Source organism: Pelodiscus sinensis, chromosome 15 (genome assembly GCF_049634645.1).
Source record: "Pelodiscus sinensis isolate JC-2024 chromosome 15, ASM4963464v1, whole genome shotgun sequence".
Lineage (NCBI taxonomy): Eukaryota > Metazoa > Chordata > Testudines > Trionychidae > Pelodiscus > Pelodiscus sinensis.
In genome coordinates, this window is record NC_134725.1 from 6,182,876 (window position 1) to 6,205,579 (window position 22,704).

At 46.7% G+C, this 22,704-nt stretch overlaps 1 protein-coding gene across 4 annotated transcripts in view; it reads left to right on the forward strand.

Moving 5' to 3' along the window:
- CABIN1 (calcineurin binding protein 1) overlaps window positions 1-22,704 on the forward strand; it is a 257,094-nt gene that overhangs the window by 71,730 nt on the left and 162,660 nt on the right. For 2 of the 4 annotated variants that reach the window (XM_075897952.1, XM_075897953.1), the window contains exon 26: window positions 64-242. In XM_075897952.1, coding sequence (XP_075754067.1) covers window positions 64-242 — 179 coding nt within the window. The remainder of the gene's footprint in view (window positions 1-63; window positions 243-22,704) is intronic. The other 2 variants (XM_075897954.1, XM_075897955.1) reach the window with 1 other exon arrangement.

Here is a 22,704-nt window from a genome sequence, read left to right on the forward strand (position 1 = left end):
TTTCAGTTTCATTTATAGAGGGACTATTCTTCCTTTCCATTTTTCTTTTCTTCCCCTCCCCAGGGAAAAGACTTGCATGATTGATGAAGATTCTCACTCGTCTGCTGGAACAGTGCCAGGCCCTGGGACTTCCCTCCCCTCATCCTCTGGTCCAGGTCTGACATCCCCACCTTACACAGCCACTCCAGTTGACCACGATTACGTCAAATGTAAAAAACCCCATCAGCAGGCAACGCCGGACGGTACAGTCCCTGTTCTCAATACTGCCAGCACAGGGAGGTGCTCTAATCATGTGGGGCTTGACCTGGGAAGATCAATCTGCTCTTTTCCATGAGGGTGATGGGTCTGTGGTAACACGGGCAATATTGCTGCTCATTAACTTCATAAATTCACATTAGTCAGAGCTTTAAACAGAAAATTCAAAGTCGTCACCTTCCATCCAAACTAAATGGGAATTGGGGGTAGGATGGAGTATGAAAGTAATTAAATTTTTCCTTCAGTAACATTGTATAGCTTGAGCCAAACGTTTGCGTGTAGAGTTTGAGATAAGACTTGTGCTTAATTGATATTTTATACCTGATGCTACTACTTGGTTAAATTCTGAGCAAATCAGTTAACTTTTTGTGATATTTCACCCAACAAATCCCACTAGAATTCATCCCATTTGGAATGAGGCAGGTGGCGACTGTATGAATATATTGCTTATCAAGGTGGTTTGCATGGTGGTCTAATAGACATTATCTCTTAATTTTTTCTTTATTATTTACAATAACTGGCTAGTAGCACATTTTTGTGGATCATAAAATAACAGCTGCTTGATTTAGAAAGAAAAGCAGTAAGGCAGCATAGTGGTGTCATTGCAATACAAATTAATAGAAATCTACTATTTAGGAAACCTGACGCTATGTTTTGGCAGGCAGTTTTGTTTCAGTATCACAGCTCTGGTGACCAGTTGAGCTTTGGCTACCAGCATTCATGCATGAAGTGCATATTCTGTAGAGCACTTCTGCAGCTGAGTGTTGATGGATTACAGCAGTGTTGGGGACCTTTTTTCAGTCAGGAGCCACTGAAAAATCAGTCAGGGACCACACTCAAGTAAAAAAGCCCCTCACTATTTACCTGCTCTTAGTGAGAAGCAAAACAAAAACCCTCCGTATTCACCTGCTCCCCATGCTTCCAAGGTGGAAAACAAAACCAGCCACCCCTCACTCACACCCAAGGCTCCAGTCTTCCCCCAGCTGCTGAGTGAGCTGGTGCTTGCACTTCCAGCCATGAAGTGGGAATGGGGCCAAGGCAGTGGGGTGAGCCAAGACTGATGCTCCAGCCTTGCAGGGTGAGCGCTGAGGATCAGGGCTTCTGGCCTGCGGTACAGAGTTGCCGCAGGCTGGATCAAATTAAGCCAGTGGTTGGATCCGTAGATTCTCCTCCCCGGATTAAAGCATTCTCCCCATGGAACTGCTGCTCTTCTTTGAGAGATGGCTCTGTGGGTGCTTCCCTCTAGGTGTTGGTGCAGCTTGTGACAGCGCGTCGGGGACCTCTGCCACCCAACCCTGCATCCCATCTGCAGCAGGATGAGACTCTGCCAGCCAGTAGAATAGAGAGGGTTTATTGCTTCTGTGAGGTTCAGCACAGCCCGGGTTCTATGCGAGCATCGAAGTGAGGGGCCAGGCAGCCTCAGATCCCTTGGGGTAGGGGTCCACAGGCCCCCAAACCCACAGTACTCAGTTTAGTCTTTTCTCTTCATGTTTTCCCAGACGAGACTGCCCAGCTCCCAGGCCCTGCCCCCCAGCCAGGTGGCCATCTCCGCCTCCCTTCCTTTGTCTCTCCTCCCGGGAAGAGCAGTGTTATCTCCTCAGGCTGGGACTAGGTGTCTGGGCCAATCCACATATGGGTGAGTCAGTGGGAATCACACATCACAGTGTGGGGGAACCCCGGGTTACAGAGCAGACAGCCCCCACTACCTCACACACTTCTGTGCCATTTTTCAGAGTCTTGTGGAGCAGTGTCCTTGCAGGCTGACATTGCGCATGCATGCCCCCCCTCGCCTCCAGTGTCTTCTCTACCACCTGAGATGGAGCTCTGCAGTGTTCTTCAGATCAAAAATGTTCATTATCAACCTTAATTGGATAAGAAGTTACGTCTTAATAACATATGTATATTTTTTTCTCCCCAATTCTAAACAAAACAAAAAAAAATACTCACTTGCTTTTCTCTCGTGGTTAGTCATGATGCCTGGTTCACTAGATTTTAAGCAGTGCACGATATATAAGGACACTATACCAATATCAGACGGGCATTCTCAATGTACTGGATGCTTGGGAGAAGTCTGTGTTCCTCAAAAATGTGTCCATTGCTGCAAGTTAAATGTGAGGGGGTGAAAACACAGAGACCTAAGACTTAAAGTTATCCTGATGGAGAAGGCCATTTGCTCTGCCTGAGACCTAGGTTCTGAGCCCAGTATGGCCCAGTCTACTCCTGAATCTTCAACTCCAAGAAGACTACAAAAAAGTACCTGTCGTCTTTGCCTGATAAGGCTCCCCTGGCAGTTAGGTGCTCTGCATGGACTTCGGTGCCAACTGTGTCAACAGCACAGTGACTAAGCCCCTGTGACACACCAGGGATTTTTGGTACCTTCCACACCTCAAAATCTAGTAGCACACATTGCTTTGTTGCTGAGGCAATAGGCTTGAAGTTGTCTGCCTCTCTCCCACTGGCACCATACAGCAGCAACAGTGCCGAGCCACCTGTACCAGTGCCAAGCCTAGCACTATGTATCGTTACAGCATTGCCAAACGAAGATACCAATACGTGACCCTTCATAGACCGAGGGACAGGAGAAACCTGCTCCATCTCAAATGCAACCATCTGCCCCCAACATTCGAATGCGTTACTGAAGTGTAGGTATACCAGTCCACTGCTTCTCCCTTATCCAGAAGACTTGTTATCCTATCAAAGAAACCTATCAGATTGGTTTGACATGATTTGTTCTTAGGTAATAGTCAGCATGGGATTTGTTATCACCTTATTATCTTTCAGTCATTTGCAGATGGATTCCTTAATTACTTGCTCCATTATCTTGCCTGGCACAGAAGTTAAGCTGACTGATCAGTAGATTCTTGAGTTGTTCTTATTTCCCCTTTTATACATGGGCACTATATTTTTCCTTTTCCAGTCTTCTGTAATCTTTCCCGACATCCATAACTTTTCAAAGATGATAGCTAAAGACTCAGATACCTCCTCTATCTGCGCCTCGAGTATTCTAAGATGCATTTCATCAGGCCCTGATGAGTTGAAGACATCTAACTTTATTAAGTATTTTTTATCTTCTAAACTTAACCCATTTCCACTAGCATTCACTATGTTAGGTATCCTGTCACCATCAATCTTCTTCACAAAAGTCGAAGCAAGGAAGTTAAGCACCTCTGCCATTTCCAAGTTTCCTGTTATTGGTTCTCCCTCTTCAATGAGCAGTTGTCCTTGTTTTCACATGACTATACATCCATCTCACAAAGCAGTCTCTACCTCTATAGCCTACCTATGGAAGGATCCAATTGTAGACATTTGTAGAGCTGCCACACGGGCCTCTAAACACACCATTGCAAAACACTACACATTCCTCTGAGGTCTTTTCTCTGATACTGCTTTGCTATCCGTGGCTTTTCTGAGAGATCCAAAGTGCCCACTACCTTTAAATGTACTATTTTATAGTAGTGTTTCTCAAAGTGGTCCACAAAACCACTTTGAGAAACCTATTAGCTGGCCGTGCTGGTTTGTTTACTTACCAGTGCTGCAGCCACGGGGCCTCGCAGCTCCTCTTGGCTCTGTTTTGTCGTTTCCAGCCAAAGGGAGCCATGGGAAGCAGTGTGGATTGGGCCAATGCTTCCCATGGCTCCCCTTGGCTGCAAATGGCAGAACGGAGCCAATAGCAGTCGCAAGGCCCCCGTAGCTGTAGCACCAGTACGTAAACAAACTGGCACGGCCAGCTAATAAGTTTTTCAAAGTGGTTTTGCAGACCACTTGAAGAAACACTGCTTTATAGTCATCCTTGTGGATGCCCCACTATGGGTATTTCTCTCAAAGAAGAAGAGACGGTTATTTACTTGGCATTCTTTGAGATGAGTGTCCCTGTTGGTGCGTCACTACCCCTCTGTTTCAAAGTTTTTTGGTGGGGTATGTAGAGAAGGAATTGAGGGGGGAGCATGCATTCACAATGTCAGGGCACTGAAAGCTCATGAACCAGGCACTGTACCTGTATGGCCCACGAGTAGACTGCTTTAAAAGACTTGAGTTAATGGCACAGGGGCACACCAACACTTGCAGTGGAGCACCCACAGGGACATTCATCATGAAGTAAGTCAGTTACTCCATAGGTGAGTAACCTCCTCTCTCTGCTGATACTTAAGGTATGTCTAGACTACATGCCTCTGTCAGCAGAGGCATGTAGATTAGGCTACCCGACATAGTCAATGAAGTGGGGATTTAAATAATCCCTGCTTCATTAAAATAAACATGGCCGTCACAGCGTGGCGGATCAGCTGATCGTCGGCACAGCGCGGTGGCTATGTTTATTTTAATGAAGTGGGGAGTATTTAAATCCCTGCTTCATTGACTATGTCGGGTAGCCTAATCTACATGCCTCTGCCGACAGAGGCATGTAGTCTCGGCATACCCTTAGATATGAGGCTAGTCATGCTATGCTTTCCTCTCTCCCCCCACTCAATTTGGAGACTGACGTTAGAAGTGAAAAATATATATATATAAAAAAAAGTATCCTGAAGTAATATGCACTGTGTGATTCAATTCTCTGTCAGACTACATATGCACAGGCCCTATGGTAGCTGAAATGTTCTCAGGAGACAAGAAAGCGTTCACTCACAGCAAAGTATTCTGGGTTGTGGCATACTAATTTTCCGAGGGGAGGAAGATGAACTGCTTCACAGAATCAGAAGATACAAGCTAAGGAGTCAAGGCTGAAGCAGCAATTCCAGACCTGCAAGCATGCCATAGCATAGTATAGTTGCTCTCACAACTTATTGAAATTTTCAATTTGCAGAAGTTTAGGTAGTGTGCGCTTTAGGAAGGTAGAGGGTGACTATTACAAGTAGAATTGCAAAACACTGCCCCAATCATAATGCCTTATAAATAGCTGGCAGAGCCAAATTACAGCAGCAGCACATTGAAAAGCCCCAGGAAATTAAAATATTTACCTAAAGCTGCTGTTGCAGATGGAGGAGTGCTAACAGGTTAAGAAGCTTAGAAGCTACTCACACGTGTGTGTGTGCGTGTGCGTGTGTGACCAATATTGCATTGCTTTGCATTAATTTGCATAATGCTTTTGTTAAAATATGTTCTGCTTTTAACTAAAGCACTACTGACATCTTTAACACAACTTAATTGCTGCAGAAGTGTGGTGTCTATGTTTCCATTATATTGTTCCTAAAAATAGTCAAATTCTTATTTGCCTTTTTTTAAAACTTACTGCTTTCAGGAAACTTCTACTATTCTGACACCAATTGAAATGGCCCACATTGGCATTTTTCTTGAATAAAATAGTTTGGTCCAAATTCAGTACAGATATTTACTCCAAATGTTTTAGTATTTTTATGTGCTTCTCGCCATGGAATATGGTCACCTGACAAAATAAATGCCAGTAATTTAAGTGTATGCAGAAGAGCTCACACACATACATTCCCTCTTTTTGCATTACTACAAGCATATGTAATGCCAACGTATCTTTCTACTGCACTGTAGGTCAGCAGCTTGGTTGACTTTGAGAGAGAGAGTTTGTTCACAGACAAGAGCCCTTCACTGAAAATCACTGGACTCAAGTCCTCAAGTGTGCACCTCTACATAGCTAAAATGTAAAGGGCAAGCATTTATTTTCAGATGATGTAGCTGAATGTCCATGTAGTGTAGTTATATCCATGTTGATCCTGTATATTAGAGAGATATAATGCTGGGTGATCAAAGTATATTAGAGAAGGTGGGTGAGATAATGTATTTTATTGGACCAACTTCTGTCCCTCCCTCACCTTATCTCTCTCATATTGTACTATAACTACCCAGCATATTTCTATATTTGGGAAAAGATAGACAAAAAATTCAGAAATGGCTGCTATAATGAAGACCACTTTGAATCCTTGTAGTGCTGGTTTAGAGTATCAAGCTTTTTTAGACAAACTGGAAAATATAGAGCAATAAAAGCTTATAGACTAGTACAGTACACACATTTATAACCCTATCTCCCTACAGCAGCTGCTGACCTTCATTTTTCCTTCAGGAGGCAAGAAATATAGCTGAGTTGTGGTTAGTGTTTGCTGGCAATTTTGCATGAACAAAACAGGTGGCTGTTTCTCTCGGTGCTCTTTCTTACTCATTCTCCAGCAATAGCACTTTTCCCTTGTGTTGTGTTAGCCCAGTATCTCCTTTCCTCTCTCCTTCACAATTAACAAGGATGAACAAAATGTATACCTCTTTTATTTATTTATTTAAATATTAATCTGGGATTCAATAGGACATTTACTTCACCTAGGATATCAGTACGTTTAGCTAGAAGGCCAACTTTCTACTGAATACATAGTGATTAAGCCTTGGATATGTGCAGTTCTTCACAGAGAGACAGGCAGAAAAACAGATGTTCAACCCTTACACTCACAGTTCAGCTAACTCCTGCTTTTAATATTGTAGATCATTCAGAAAAAGAAAATAAAAGTATCTAAATAAAAGCAGTCATTCAAATAAGAAATCTGGTTCCCAGAAGAGAACTGACAAGTATGTCTGTTTGCTGTCGTGTCTGTCTTTTGGATATGTTGATGTTCTACCAGTAAAGTGTTGTGTGAGAGGGCAGAAATTGCATGGAATGCCCATTGCTACTGTAGTGCTGAAAACATGTTGTTGTCTTTATCCTTGTCATTTACTGCTTTATGTTCAATTAGGTATGATCTTTTTTGTGTGTGTGTGTGTTTTATCTTTGCTTGATTGCTTTTGCAACCAATATTGCCCGTGCTGCCCCTAACCTTTATATAAATCTGTTCTTTAGACATTCTGTTCCTGCTTTTACCTGTCTCGGCTTGCTTCAATAATTGGCAAAAACTGCATGTTAAGCTCAATGGGAAAGGCTACTTGCTTTGTGCTGTGGTAGGAGTCTTTCTTCATAGTCTGTTGGTCTTGTGATTCCGCAAATGTTATAGAGTTTCACAGATTCTGTGAAGGAGATTCTCAAGGTATCTGTGAGTTAAAGGTATTCCATGAGAATATTGTGCATCAACATGTCAGTAGTGCCAAGAATTTAACAAGATTCAAAGAGGGATTAGACATTTATATGGATAACAAAAATAGCCAGATAACATTACAAATAGAGTTTTGGAAGGGATGCAAAACCTTCATGCATCAGATTTTAAACCAGTCTCTCACAATTAGAGATTAGAATGAAACCTTTATGCAGAGGGAGGAGATAATAGCACATTTGGCTATTGTGATTTTTTGCACCTGCCTCTGAGGCATCTGGTATTGGATGCTCTTGGAGACAGAGCATTCAATCCAGAATGACAGTTAGTGTTAACCTGCCTTTATCCTTTCTGTAATTTAATCTATCTATTGCCCTTATTTGAATGGGGTTCATGAGAGAAAAAAATCTGAAATTGATATTTAGTATAAAATATATAGGAAGAATCTGGCCACATAAACAAAATGCTGATGAATCTTTGTGCTTTGAGATTGTTGTTGATAAAAGTATAGCTGTTGTTAGAGATGCTTTAACATGTCTAATCATTTGATGAAATTAGGTCCAATCTAGGGCTACATCTTGGACTCATTTTGTAAGTGGTGAGTCCCTTCTGTACACCTAAGGTGCGTCTAGACTACATGGCTCCGTCAACAGAGCCATGTAGATTAGGGTTGTAGGCAAAGGGAAATGAAGCGGCAATTTAAATAATCACGGCTTCATTTAAATTAAAATGGCTGCCGCGCTGTGCCGATCAGCTGTTTGTTGCCACAGCGCTGTAGTCTGGGCGCTCAGTGGCCGACATCAAAGGCATTTGTTGACCTCCCCGGTATGCCTCGTGGGATGAGGTTTACTGGGGAGATCGACAAATGTCTTTGATGTCGACCGCGGAGCGTCCAGACTACAGCACTGTGGCGACAAACAGCTGATCGGTACAGCGTGACAGCCATTTTAATTTAAATGAAGCGGCGATTATTTAAATCACTGCTTCATTTCCCTTTGCCGAGTAAACAAATCTGCATGGCCCCATCAACGGAGCCATGTAGTCTAGACATGCCCCTAGAGAGATACTCAAATGTCACCCTAATCCAATGCAAAACTTAACTTTTTATCCATTTTTCTTTTTAATTACTTTCATGAAAATGCACTTGAATTCCAGTTTGTGTAGTGTCATCTATTATGGCTAGGGTCTTTTTCATGTTGTATGAGGCCAAGTAATCCCAAATATTTGTACTGCATACCAATGAAGATAAACATGAGTGTAAGCCAGTGTTCTTTGAGTGATGGTCACCATGTGTATGCCACTCAAGGTGCATATGTATTCCACATGTTTGAGATGGGAAGTTGTTTTGCCCGGCCTGCACTTTTCTTCTCTTGCTCTGAACCAAGGGCATAAGAGTGGAGCAGATCTGCCACTTCCTCTGTTCCTTTCTATTGCATGTGGTCTAAGACTGAGCTTCTCTAATGTCTGGAGCTTTTCCTAGCGATACTTTAAAAATTAGACATTATTAATAGTTTTAGCGATTTAGGTCATGTAGTTATAGAAATTCTGAGGTCTGGGGGGGACGCCCCCAACCAAACACCTCTCCCCCCCCTCCTTATGGGGGTGCTTAGTGTACTCAAAATCAGAGGGTCTGCAAGGCCTATGACTGGTCACTGACTTCACAATACATGCCTCTGTTGCCTTGGAGAATCTCATAATCCCTCTAAGTGTAGTATCTGGCCTTGCTTTCCTTGTCAAGCCCATCAGTCTAATGAGTTTAGGCTATAAGATTCGAGATGAACAATTGAAGATTGAGACTTGAATCTTATTCTGCCCCATCAAACTCCCTTGCACATCAGACAAAGGCATTGAGAAACACCCCTTTGATCATGGTGGTGTCTGACTCCAGAGCTGCTCATGGCAGAGTTAAAGATTCTTCCAAACAGAGTCAGGAGAAGGAGAAGAGCAAACACTCACAGGAAAAGAGGGTTTCCTTGTTGGTATTCACCTAAAAACAGGGTTTCCTTGTTGGTAATAGCCCACACCCTACTACAGGAACTAATAAGGAGCAAGATACTGGTTCCTTGGCACTGAAAAAGAGTGCCCTAAAACACTTGATAGCTAGAGGGATGGGCTCCTTTCTGATACTGATGATGGAAAGAGGAGTGTGGACACATCCTACACCGATGATTCCATTGTAAAGAGATAAGAAATCATTGTTACTGAAAACCGCTGTTCTTATGAAATCAGCACTGCCAAGGGACAGAAGCTGGGTCCATACCCTATCATGGAAGACATTTACTGTCTTTGCAGACCTGGAATCACTGATACCGTCGGATCCGGTCCTAACTAAGGAGCTTTTGGCACCATCACTTCACCACTCTGCTGTATTATCCGCCAGCCAATATATAAGAAGACCATTAGTACTGATGGTGCCACCCACTAGCATAGAGGCCTTAGTTTCCTCCACTAAGTGTGGTATCAGTGGGAGATACCACTTCACCAGCTTTAATGAATCAGGAAATCAGCCCCAAGAGAAACCCCAAGATCTCTTGGGCACCTTAATTTTTTCATTGGAATGATTGCCCAGTTCAGGACCAATGGTACCCTTCTTTCTATGATCCCTCATACTAGCTTTATTGAGTGTCCTTGAGAACCATGTATGTGATTCCCAAATATGTGATGCCTCAGTGAGAGCTGAGGCAGAATTCTCAGCTGGAAATGAACCTCAGCTTGGTCAGGAACACACTGAAGAGAAACAACCCAGATAGCTGGAACTATTCACTCCATGGAATGATTATCATTATCCACACAAGATGAAGTGAACACACCTTCACCATCTGATTAGCGGCAGTTCCAAGTCCACTTTGGGAGAATTGCAGGCACACTGCAGATACTTCTGGATGAAATGCAGGACATCACTCATGGACTATAGTGCCTAGTCTGCCCAAGATCACAGAGTCTGCAAAGAGCTGGTCGCAGGAAGGAGGCACACAAATAGAATATGCACATTCAGGGGATTGCAGACTCTTGAATGATCAGATATGTGACCTATTTTGCATAAAGCAGTTATGTATATTTATATTAACATATTTCCATAAAAACATGGGGGCATAGCATCACAGCGATTTTTCTGGGACACAGACACATTCTATACTTTACAGGGGTTCCTGGCTACTTTCAGTTTGCGGTCCTCCCATTGGCTTGGTGACAGCACCAAAGATGTTCACCAAGTGCAAGGCAGTGGTTGCTGCTTACCTGAAGCGCAGGTAACTCAATGTCTAGGCTCATCAAGGGCCACTTCAGGTCCAGCATCCAAAGGGACATTGAGATATTGTGCTCCACTTGAAAATTCCTCAGCCTGTTTATGAATATAGAAAAATGTATGCTCACCATAATTCCCTGTAAGCTGCATGGATGCACAACTTCCCCTTAAATCGTGAGATGAAGCTGTTAAGTCCTGTTCAGGGGCTAAGGGCTGCAGCAGGGAAAGATACCTCTCCCCAAGACTGGAAGCTGCCATGGCCAGCAGAAGGGAGCCCGTCTCAGCTGATGGAAGGGAGCGTCTCCCTGCTAGCCCCAGCAGCAAGCAGTCTCAGACAGTGGAGGGGTGGCCCTCCCTGCCAGCCCTAGTACAGAGCCACTCAGATAAGCCCCCTCCCCTACCCCACCTTGAGCCCTCCCAGCGCTGAGCACCCTCCCGTATCCCAAAGGCCTGCTCTCCAGCCCAGAACCTATACCATCCTTGAACCCAGCTCTGAGCCCTACCCACAAACTTGGAGCCCCTCCCCCCCCAGCGCTCCAAACCTTTCATCTCCAGCCCCACCTCAGAGTCTGCACTCAAGCCAGAGCCAATGTTCCCCAATCCTCTGTCCCTCAATCCTTGCCCCACCCTAGAGCCTGCACCCGCAGCTGAACCCCTCACACTCCTGCACCCCAACCTTCTATCCCGGGCCCAAGCCCCCTTCCACAGTCAGAACCCCTTGGCTCTACTCCTGTCACATGAATTTTACAGTGTGCAGCAATATGATGGTGATGTGTTGCACATCTACAATACTGATGCCCATAAGAAAATTCATTCTGCTTGGGGTGGAAAAAATTGGAAACACTGATGCTCATCCCAGGGCAAAGGATAGAACTCATGGGAGCAATGCAGGGCTCAATTTGTGCACAAGCTTTTCTGCCCCATAATGGGTTCCAAGTCTTCTCAGCCCTCATTGAGGAAGTTCCCTCTCACAACGGTCAGGATCTACCTATGACTTCTGGGTCTCGTGGCCACATGCACATATGTGGAACAATATGCCATGCACCACTGTACAGTGGCTGGACTTGGCCTAATTCCAGTCCAAGCGCGATCTGTCAAAGATAGTTACAGTTCCCTCAGTAGTGCTTACCTCGCTGCGGTGATGAACGAGGACTGAGTCTGTCCTAGACAGAGTCCTGTTTGACAGCCCGGCACCCTCCATTGAGCTGGTGTGTGATGGATGCCTCAGCTCTGCCTGGGGATCTCACAGTTGTGTCCTTCAGGGCAAGGATATGTGGTCCCCAAGAGAGATGATGCTGCACATAAATGGAAAAGAACTCAGAGCAGTCCTCTTGGTGAGCGGGGTCTTCCTACCTCAACTGGCAAACAGGGCAGTAAGAGACTTAATGATTCACATCCACAGGCAGTGGAGAGGGACGTACTCCTCAGATCTGCAGGGAGACCCTCCATTTCTTGGATTTCTGTATTGGCCATGACATCCATCTAGAGGCCTTTCACCTCCTCAGTGTCCAGAATACCATCAGAGATCCACTCAGCAGGGACTTTTCCTCACCTCACGAGTGGTCACTCCACATAAGGTGGCCCATGCACTCTTCCAGAGGTGAGGAGTTCCCCAACAGGCCTTGTTTAACAGCTGAGAGAACAGAAAGTGTTATGGCTTTTGTTCCCAATGGGAGTGGAGCAAGAACTTCCTCTCCTGTCATGGGTGGTGGGGGTTCTGATGTAAGTGTTCCCGCTGGTTCTCCTTATTAGCCAGGTCCTAGTAAAGACCAAGAGGGACACGGTTCAAGTGATACTAGTTGCCATCGCTGCGGGAGCCGGGCGTGTGGCGCCTGATGGCAGCTATAAGGGATGACACGCCCCCCTTACAGCTGCCATCAGGTGCCCCCCATCGGTTGGCGCCCCGGGCAGCTGCCCGGGTAGGCCATGCCTCAGTCCAGGCCTGACTGTGACAACTCTGTTTCAGGACCCACCTGTATGTGATGGTGGACCGTTCCTGCTCCCTTCCCAGCTGTTCAGACCTATTGTCATAGGATCACGGTCATTTCTTGCACCTGAACCTGGAATCTCTACACCTCACATTGTAGTTCTACATGGTGAAACCTGGAAGAGTTTATCTGCTCGGAGAAGGTCCCTGGGTCCTCCTAGGAAAGAGGAAGCCCTCAATCAAGATGGCTTACCTGGCCAAATGGATGCAGTTCTTCATCGAGTAGTGTCCCCGAGGGTGCTCCACTCGAGGTGCTGGGCTCGTCCCGGCGCCGCAAACCGGAGGAATTTTCACTAGCAGTAGCCCCCCTGCCGGACCGCGCATGCGCGAGTGCCCCCTTCACGCCTTTCATCTGAGCGCGGTCCGGTCTCGTCAGTTTCCTTCCAACCGTCCGCGGCCGCAGACGGAGTTAGTTCAGGCTCCCTTCTCCTCTCTGAGGGGAAAGGGAAGAACCTTCCTAGTTGTTGTTTAGTTAGTGATAGGTAGTTATCTGTTCTAGTTGCAGTTCCCCCTTTATTAAAAAAAAAAAAAAAGAGAAAGAAGTAAAGAAACGCCGCTTTTCTTCGGCGGGCGGTCAGGGCTTCCCTGACTGAAATTGACAAAAAAAAAAAAAAAAAAAAAAAAGGACAAGGAAAAGGAAAGGAAAGGACGCAAGAATGCCAGGATCACCCGGCTTCAAGAAGTGCCTCCAGTGCCAGGAGGCTATCCCCATCTCAGATGGACACTCCCGCTGTGTCCGATGTCTCGGGGACACTCATGTCCCGACCAAGTGCTGTCACTGCGCGAAGATGACAGCTCGCGCTAGAAAAGATCGGGAGCTTAGGTTGAGAGTTCTTCTCTTCAATAAGGCTCTCCAAGCTCCAGAGGTCTCCGAGCCACACTCTGCAACTCCTCAGCAACCCGTGCAAGCCCCCAGGACCCACGGGACGCCAAGCGCCAGTACAGGCAAGCCGGGGAGCTCTGGCTATGCGCCGAGACTCCCCGCGGCCAAGGCAGCCAAGGGCCGTAGCTCTTCTGCCCCGACTACAGCCGGCCCCAAAAGCTCCGATCCGACGCTCAAGAAGGGATCGAGAGCTGAGTCGGTGCCGGCAACGGCTTTAACGGCGATTGCGGAACCGGCAAGGGAAGCCCCGGCACCGGGAGTTTCGGCGCATGCGCGCTCGCAGCCAGCCATGACGACACCCGCAGCGCCTTCCTTAGGTGCCACCCTGGGCTCCTCGGTGCCGGGCATATCGGCACCGGATGCACCTCCCACACAGGAGTCTCTGCCAACCCAGCCTCCTGCTTTCACCCTGTCGGGGGATCAAGCAGCACCGAGCCTTTACTCTGCCGTTCATGTGGCAGACGTTCAAGTGGCAGAGGCTTCTCCACTGCCTGCTGTTCTCACGCAAGCACCTCTGCAGCCTGCCTGCAATGCCTCGGTGCCAACCAAAGCTCAGCAAAAGACTGCCAGAGTCCGGACACCATCAATAACTCCGGACAGTGTCACCTTCTCACCTGGACCTGACTCACCTACCTCGTCCAATGCTGATTACCGTCGTCACAGTCACCGCTACTCGACCTCCAGGGAGCCCTACTATAGGTCACCTCGTCGTTCATCACCGCGTCGATACTATCGGGATCGCTATTCGGGCTTGCCCTCACGCTACTATAGGAGGTCCCTTTCACCAAGATCCCCACGCCGTACAGACTACCATCGGCGATATGACACATTGAGAAGATACAGCCGCTCTCCCTGCCGCAGTCGGAGGGAGGGCCGCTATTATCATGAGCACTCTTCTCATTCATCTCGCCGCAGAAGGTATTCGCGATCGCGATCACCGCATTCTTCTCAGCATCAATCTCCACACGGTCTGGACGAGTCTGCTCCTTATGTAGCGCCACCATCCTCGGCTGGGGACCTGGATTCGCAATATCACGAGGATAAGCAGGAACACACTTCTCTTCAAGGACAGCAGAGCCCTGATTCCCCGGCGCAGCGTTCCTCATCCTCGCAGGATGACGCGGTGGTCCCTCCGGACTTGTCTACTACGGAGGACCACAAGCAGTTCCAGGAGCTCTTTAAGAGAGTTGCACAATCCCAGGACGTTCAGACCGCGGACGTGCAACAGAAACAACATCGATTGCTCAAAAATTTACAACCTTCCCAAAAGTCGAAGCTCGCTTTTCCCTTTGATGAAGCTATACTGGAGATCGCCAATGACATCTGGCAGACCCCGGCCACTTCGCTACCAACTAACAAGCGGTCGGATAAGAAGTACTTCATCTCTCAGAAAGATATGGAGTTTCTCTTTACACATCCTCAGCCTAACTCCCTTGTCGTGGATGCCGCACAACAGAGAACAAGATCATCTCAGACCAAGAATCCCTCAAATGACAAGGAGGCCAAACGACTGGATATCTTGGGCAGGAAAGTATATTCCTCCTCTACTTCTGCCCTGAGGATGTGTAATTTTGCTGCACAGCTGGCAAACCACGATTTCGATAACTATTCGAAGCTGATCCCTCTATTTGAGCACTTGCCGGATTCCAAACGTCAGTTGCTTAAGGCAGTGATACAAGAGGGCTACACAGTCGCCCGAACAGCCCTGCAGATCGCCCTTGACACGGCTGATGTAGCTGCTAGATCCGCAGCTTCGGCCTTAGTCATGCGTCGGGCGTTTTGGCTGCACCAAGCCGCTGTCCCGAAGGAGATGCAGGCCAAGGTGGAGGATTTGCCCTTCGATCGCAAATCGCTTTTTGCTCAGTCGACAGATCAGGTCTTCCACTCGGGCAAGGACACACGTACGACTCTGAAGACGCTGGGGATGTACACTCCCCCCTACAGACATAAGAGATACATACCCTACAATAGACAAAGACCATTCTCATATGCGGCACCACGCGCCAGGCCATACGAGCAACAGAGGCCTAGGCAACGGCCCCAAAAGCGTCGCCAGCAACCCAACAAGACGCCTGTCCAGCAGCAGGGCCGACAGCAGGTTTGATGGGTTGATCGAGGGACTTCGGACCACCCCGTTAACAGAGACTCCGGATATCACAAAAGGCGTATTCCATCATCATCTCAGACCTTACCAGCATCGTTGGGCTGTCATATCCACCGACCGGTGGGTTCACGACATAATTACTTCAGGATATGTCATCCCCTTCACCTCTCTTCCCCCTCCCTCCCCTCCTGCCCCGTCCCTTTTCAGGGACCCCTCTCACGAGACGCTGCTACGCCAAGAGGTGTCACGCCTTCTCATGTTAGGGGCAGTGGAAAGGGTGCCAACACCCTTTTTGGGGAGAGGGTTCTACTCTCGCTATTTCCTCACCCAGAAGAAATCAGGGGGTTGGAGGCCTATCCTGGACCTACGTCAGCTCAACCGACATCTGAGAAAGCAAAAATTCAAGATGGTCACATTATCTTCAATTATCCCGGCTCTCGACAAAGGGGATTGGTTCGCGTCCCTCGATCTTCAAGACGCCTACTTCCACATAACTATACACCCGGTGCACAGAAGATTCCTGCGGTTCACAGTGGGGTCCGACCACTATCAATATCGCGTGCTGCCTTTCGGACTATCGGCGGCCCCACGGGTCTTCTCCAAAACCCTGGCGGTAGTGGCGGCCTACCTGCGACGTCTCGACATTACAATCTTCCCATACCTGGACGATTGCCTGCTAAAGGCTCCCACACTCGACGAGGCCACAAGGGCAGTGTCTACAACTACCGCTTTGTTCACAGCCCTAGGGCTCATAATCAGTGTCGAGAAGTCCTTCCTAACACCTACTCGAGACCTGGAGTTTATCGGCGCAAGACTCAACTCCCTAACCGCGAGGGCATACTTGCCGGTACAGAGGTTTCAACTCATACAGGACCTGGTGCAATCAGTATCAATTTCTCCGAAGTCCCGAATACTTACCTGTCTGCAACTACTGGGACACATGGCGGCCACCACGTATGTGGTTCCGCACGCCAGACTCCATATGCGAACTCTTCAACATAGGCTGTTCACGGTGTACACGCCCCGGGTGCGCAGTACGAACAGGGTGGTTTCTCTGCCCAGTCAGGTGCGATCTTCCCTGGCATGGTGGGACAACCCCGTCAACATGCTAATAGGGGTCACCTTTCATGCCCAGAAACCAGCACTACAATCACTACAGATGCCTCTCTGCTCGGCTGGGGCGCCCACCTTCGGGAGCTCCGTGCGCAGGGTCTATGGACGTCCCAGGAATCGCTTCAGCATATACATTTTCTCGAACTAAGAGCAGTCTTCAAGGCTTGCAAGCACTTTCTGCCCATCATCCGAGGACATTCCATACAGATTCTCACCGACAACATATGCACGGTGTATTATATCAACAAGCGGGGGGGTCACGCTCCCGCTCCCTATGTACGGAGGCTGTGCGCCTGTGGAATTGGGCTATTCAACAGGGTATCACCATAACTGCAGCATACCTCCCTGGCAAGGACAATGTTATTGCCGATTCTCTGAGCAGGCATTTCCTCTCACAGCACGAGTGGGAATTGCATCCCGAAGTGCTCCGCGACATCTTTTTGCAATGGGGTTTTCCCAAAGTGGACTTGTTCGCCAATCGACACAACAGGAAATGTCCTCAGTATTGCTCACGAGCAGGCATCAGCATGAACTCCCTCGGCGATGCCTTCCTTCTGGACTGGGATCACCACCAGTTACTGTACGCCTTTCCTCCTCTCCCACTCATTCCAAGGGTTTTGGAGAAGATAGCACTGGATGGCGCAACAGTGATTCTGGTAGCACCTTTCTGGCCCAGACAGATTTGGTTAACGCAGCTGTCAAGAATGTCAGCGGCCTATCCACGACGACTACCGCAACTGTCCAACTTGCTATCCCAGAAATACGGCACGGTTCTTCACCCAGCCATCGACCGCTTGCACCTCACAGCATGGCTCCTAGTTGGCTCCAAGCTTCGGAACTTTTATGTTCCCAAGAAGTGAGACGCGTATTGGTTAACAGTAGACGCAGTACAACACGTAAATCCTACCTCTATAAATGGCGCCGTTTCCACTCGTGGTGTTCGGCTAAGGATCTTAACCCTCACTTGTTGTCTATACAACAGATAATGGATTATGTAATGCATCTAAAGACGACGGGGCTAACTATTTCGTCCCTGAGGGTGCATCTAGCGGCAATTTCAGCCTTCCGTCTTCCCGTGGACGGCTATTCGGTGTTCGCCCACCCTATCACCAAGAGATTCCTGAAGGGGCTAGGCAACTTGTATCCAGCCCACAGGATCCCACCAGAGCCTTGGGACTTACCTCTGGTATTGGACGCTCTGACTCGCACACCCTTTGAGCCGCTCGCAATGTGTGATCTACGGATGCTCACGATGAAAACTGTGTTTCTGCTTGCCATTACGTCAGCGCGTCGAGTAAGCGAATTAGCAGCTCTTTCCTCTGATCCGCCGTATACACAGTTCTTCAGTCATGCGGCAGTACTGCGTGTCCAACCAGTGTTTTTGCCAAAGGTCAACTCTGCTTTCCATATAAATGAGCCTATAATTCTACCGACTTTCTACCCGAAGCCTCACTCCTCATTGGAAGAAGTACGTCTGCACACACTAGATGTCAGGCGAGCACTGGCCTTTTACCTCGACAGAACTCGAGTCTTTAGAAAATCTCAACGGCTTTTCCTTGCTACAGCCGAACGCTCCAAAGGCAAACTGCTTTCTGCACAGCGCATTTCCCGTTTGGTCGTTGCTTGCATCACGCAATGTTACGCCTTGCGCAACAGGTCTCTTCCGAGCGGTCTTCGTGCTCATTCCACCCGGTGCATAGCTACATCCATTGCCTATCTTCGTGGAGTACCATTGCAGGACATATGCCGTGCAGCAACCTGGTCGTCCACCCTCACATTCGCTAAGCACTATGCCCTTGCGAACATACTTAACTCCGATTCGAGGGTAGCTCAGGCTGTCTTGTCTACAGCCCGAAAGCGATAGGTCCGAAGCACGCAAGTCACGCTGGACCACTGCTGTGTACTCACCTCGAGTGGAGCACCCTCGGGGACACTACTCGATGAAGAAAAGAGAGTTACTCACCTGGTGCAGTAACGTCTGTTCGAGATGTGTGTCCCCGTTGGTGCTCCACGTCCCACCCTCCTCCCTGCTTCGGAGCCTCTCTTTATGTCTTTCAGATGCTTCCGGTTGGGAGGAAACTGACGAGACCGGACCGCGCTCAGATGAAAGGCGCGAAGGGGGCACTCGCGCATGCGTGGTCCGGCAGGGGGGCTACTGCTAGTGAAAATTCCTCCGGTTTGCGGCACCGGGACGAGCCCAGCACCTCGAGTGGAGCACCCACGGGGACACACATCTCGAAGAACAGACGTTACTGCACCAGGTGAGTAACTCTCTTTTCTCCTGCTGGGCTTTGGAGTGTGGCATATCTCCCTTACCTTCACCTCTGTGATCCATCTTGGACTACTTGCTGTAGCTCAGGAACTAGGGTCTAACACTCTTCCATGAATATGCACCTTGAGGTTATCTCTGCAATCATCAGCTGTTTCAAAATGAGACAGTCTTCTGACAGATTCCTGAAAGACTCTGGAGGCTTTATCCAGGATCTGGGACCCCATCCCACTGTGGGACCTTAATCTGGTCCTCTTCAGGTTCACCAGCCTACCCTTTGAGTCACTGGGTTCTTGTGCCGTCTCCTACTTATCTTAGAAGGATGCTGTCCCCATGGCACTGATGTCAACAAGGTGAGTATTGTAGCTCAAGGCCCTGACCTGGGAATTTTCCTAAAGTGTTTCACAAGAACAAGGTCCAATTACAGCACCACTGGCTTTTCTGCCTAAGGCGGTGTCCTCTTTCCATGTGAACCAGGACATTTTCCTGTCTGTGTTTTATCCTAAGCCTCATAGGATACTAGAGGGGAGAGACCTCCACAGCCTCGATGTTCAGAGAGCCTTGGCTTTCTACTTCGAGTGGGCTAAGTCATTCCACAGGTCTACCCAACCCTTCATTGCTACAGTGGCCCTGTGGGAAGGGGCTCCCAGTGTTGTCACAGAGAATTTCCGGCTGAATCACCTCTTGCAAACAGACCACTAGCGATCATCAGAGCCCATTCAAGCATCATTGGCGGCCTTCTTGCGCGTGTACCAATCTGGGATATTTGTAGAGCCTCAGCATCATCTTCAGTCCACATGTGTATGGGTCACTATGCCATAACTCAGCAAGCCAGAGATGACTCTGGGTTAGACAGAGATGTGCTTCAATCTACATGGCCATGAACTTCAACCCTCCTGCCAGGGGACTGCTTAGAACAGTGACTGGGCAGCCTATAGTAGTGAGAGGGCCACATGAGTGGCCACCCTTCATTTTAGTGGGCTACCAGATGTTGTAATCAAAATAGCCTCCTGGGATAGAGCAGTTCTGCTAATGGTGCTTGCATACCTAAAATTTGCACCGTGTGCTGATTGAACTATGCCCTTGCTTTACGGGCCTGTCACTTTAGTAATAACAGTTGGAAAAAAATTGTGGATGGAAATCAGTGGAATCTGGCAACTCTGCACGTGGGTAACAGTAAACAAAATGTCTCATGGACAACACACAAAATCTGTGGCCTGTGGGCCTCCGATTAACCACCACTGACTTATTTACCTAATATGGAAGGGACATTAGCAAGCATTCTAAGGAGACAGTTATCTAGGGATCTCCAAAGGCTCTCCCCTTCAGACACTGTAGAGAGAAAGACTTCTGGCACCAGTGCATGTGGTGAGCACAAACACTTGATGTGGAATGGATCTGAGCACCACATCTTGAAGAACACCAGTTATGGAAAGAGGTAACTGTCTTTTCCTCCTTCAAATCCACTATAAAGTGCAGTGCTACTGAAATAGTGACTGTAAAAATATACCTTTTTGCTCAGCAGATCTTCACCATTTGTGTAATCAGTCGTGTACTGAATTTAGTGCCAACGGTTAATTTTTTCTAAAGTACTGTTGACTTAGGCACATGAGTTCCATTGATTTTTTTTTCTTGTTGACTTCTAACATTAGGAAATTTTACCCTATATGTTTTTGTCTTTTACTACTGTTAGCACCACAGCGGCAAGAAAGCTATTAGAGTGAGTTGGATTCCATACCTTCGCATGCTCTTGAACAAATTGATTCCTTCCTTTCAGTTACACCTGCAAACGCATTAAACGCATTTGGTGTGACTCTCTGCTATGTCTGTTGGAGGCACAGCATAGAACTCAAGCTTGGAAGAGGGAAGGTAAATGTGACTTTACACTAACTTTTCATCCCCCAATTCTGGGCTGCCAAGAGGACTATAATGGTTCTGTAGGATAATGTAGGGATTCCCAGGGTTACTTTAAAATCCCCATAATTACCCCAACCTCAGCATACTTCCTTCTCTTAGCATTGCAATAGGGCATACACAATTGTATGTACATTGACTGTAGCAAAGGAGAGACTCTCACACTGAGTTTGTGCAGGTGTTGCTGAAAGTATAATTTGGAGTTCTATATGTCATGAGGGTTTAATTTGAGACCTTCACAGCTGGCGCTGGTGGATGAAATAGAAAGAACATAGCTTGATTCTCAGATTCTAGGCTGAGTTTGTGGAACTGGCAGACAGAAAGCATCCCTTTGCTTGTAAACTGAGCACATTTGATATAGAAGTAATTGAAACAATACGCACACTTCCCTTTTCTAAACTACTATGTCTTACCTTTTTTTCCCCTTAGTTTATAAACTTTTTTTGGGTGGGGGTACGGGAAACCCCTAGCTCTTGTTCCCATAGTTGTTTGCAGTGCTGATTGAAATTGTTTCCTGTTTAGGAACTTCTTCAGACAGTCTGAATCTTGACACACTAAGACATATTTTAATGTATTTTTAGCAGAGAATATCTCTAGTGTATGGATATTAGCACTTCCCAGCCTCAGAATTACTATTAGTTGAATCCTAATAACCTCAGACTCTCATTTTACAATTTTATGGTGACTTTCAATTGAGGGTGGAATGCATTGAATATATAAAATATTTTCATTTCTATTTCATAGTAACACACACCACAGTGTAACAGATCAATGGTCAGAGCAGGTGAAATAAAATAGTTATGTTTATGTGCCTTGCACATAGTAATTAACACGTAGCAACTTAAGAAAGTGTTCCTTTGACCTTTTCTTCTATGGTTGTTTTGGAACCCATGAAAAAAGGAAATAAGATACTACATTTACCTATGACATCTTTTTAGAAGTCTTGATTTATTTTAATATTAAAAAAATCAAATGCTAATCTTTTTTAAAATGTCTGTGAAATGTACACTGAAAATATGGTAGTTGACTCAGAAGAAATAATTAAAAACGTCTTCGATACAATAGCACAAAACGTCCACTCCCAAGCGTATCCTGGCCTGCCTTTTGAAAAATGTTATGTTGTTGCAGCCCACCGTCTCAGCTCTACCAGCAGAAGTCATATTGAGAGGCACTGTGGAGATAAGACATTGATGAACAGTTGCATTTTTATCATTATGTTGTATGTGCAATGCAGGATTAGATGATATGGTTTACATATTGGGTATTTGGCTAGGGTACAGGAAAGAGGCTCATATATACCTACTTTTTTAGTAAAAACTTCAAGCTGAGATTGCTCATTAGGATTTAAAAAGGAAGACTTCATGTTTGCTCCCTTGGAATGAACAACCTCATTGATATGCTGGTATTTGAAATATAACCTGCTAGTTCAGTGTTTATAATTATGAGCATAATTTTTTATTCTGAGAAGTTAGTATAATTTCCTAGTAATTGATGTAGCTTTCACAAACTTACTGTATACCAGACATTCTTGATTCCCATTCCAGCATTTTGACTTTTCTTCTGTTACAGCTTATACATGAAAAGTAACTTCAATGCTTATGGGAAAATGAAACATATATAGTCTTGCAACTGCCATATTTTTGCATCCGCACACCCTTTCCTAAACTGCTAGGCCATGTCTTCTTCAACCTATAGCCTGTTCCTGAAGTAGATGCACAAGTTTCTCCCATTTTAAAAACATGTTAGATGAATTTCTGTAAAGGTTGCATGTGTTGATTGTCTGTAGTAGGGATTTTGTTGGTGGAGCTGTCATTCAACAAGTCTTTCAGGGTGTTACAAAACTGCTAAGAACCACTTTAGATCACAAACATATCCTTTATTTTTTTCCCTCAAAACTTTACAATCTGTTTCTGAACCTTAGAAGTTTAAAACATTTTTTTCCTGATACTGACAGGCAGTCAGCT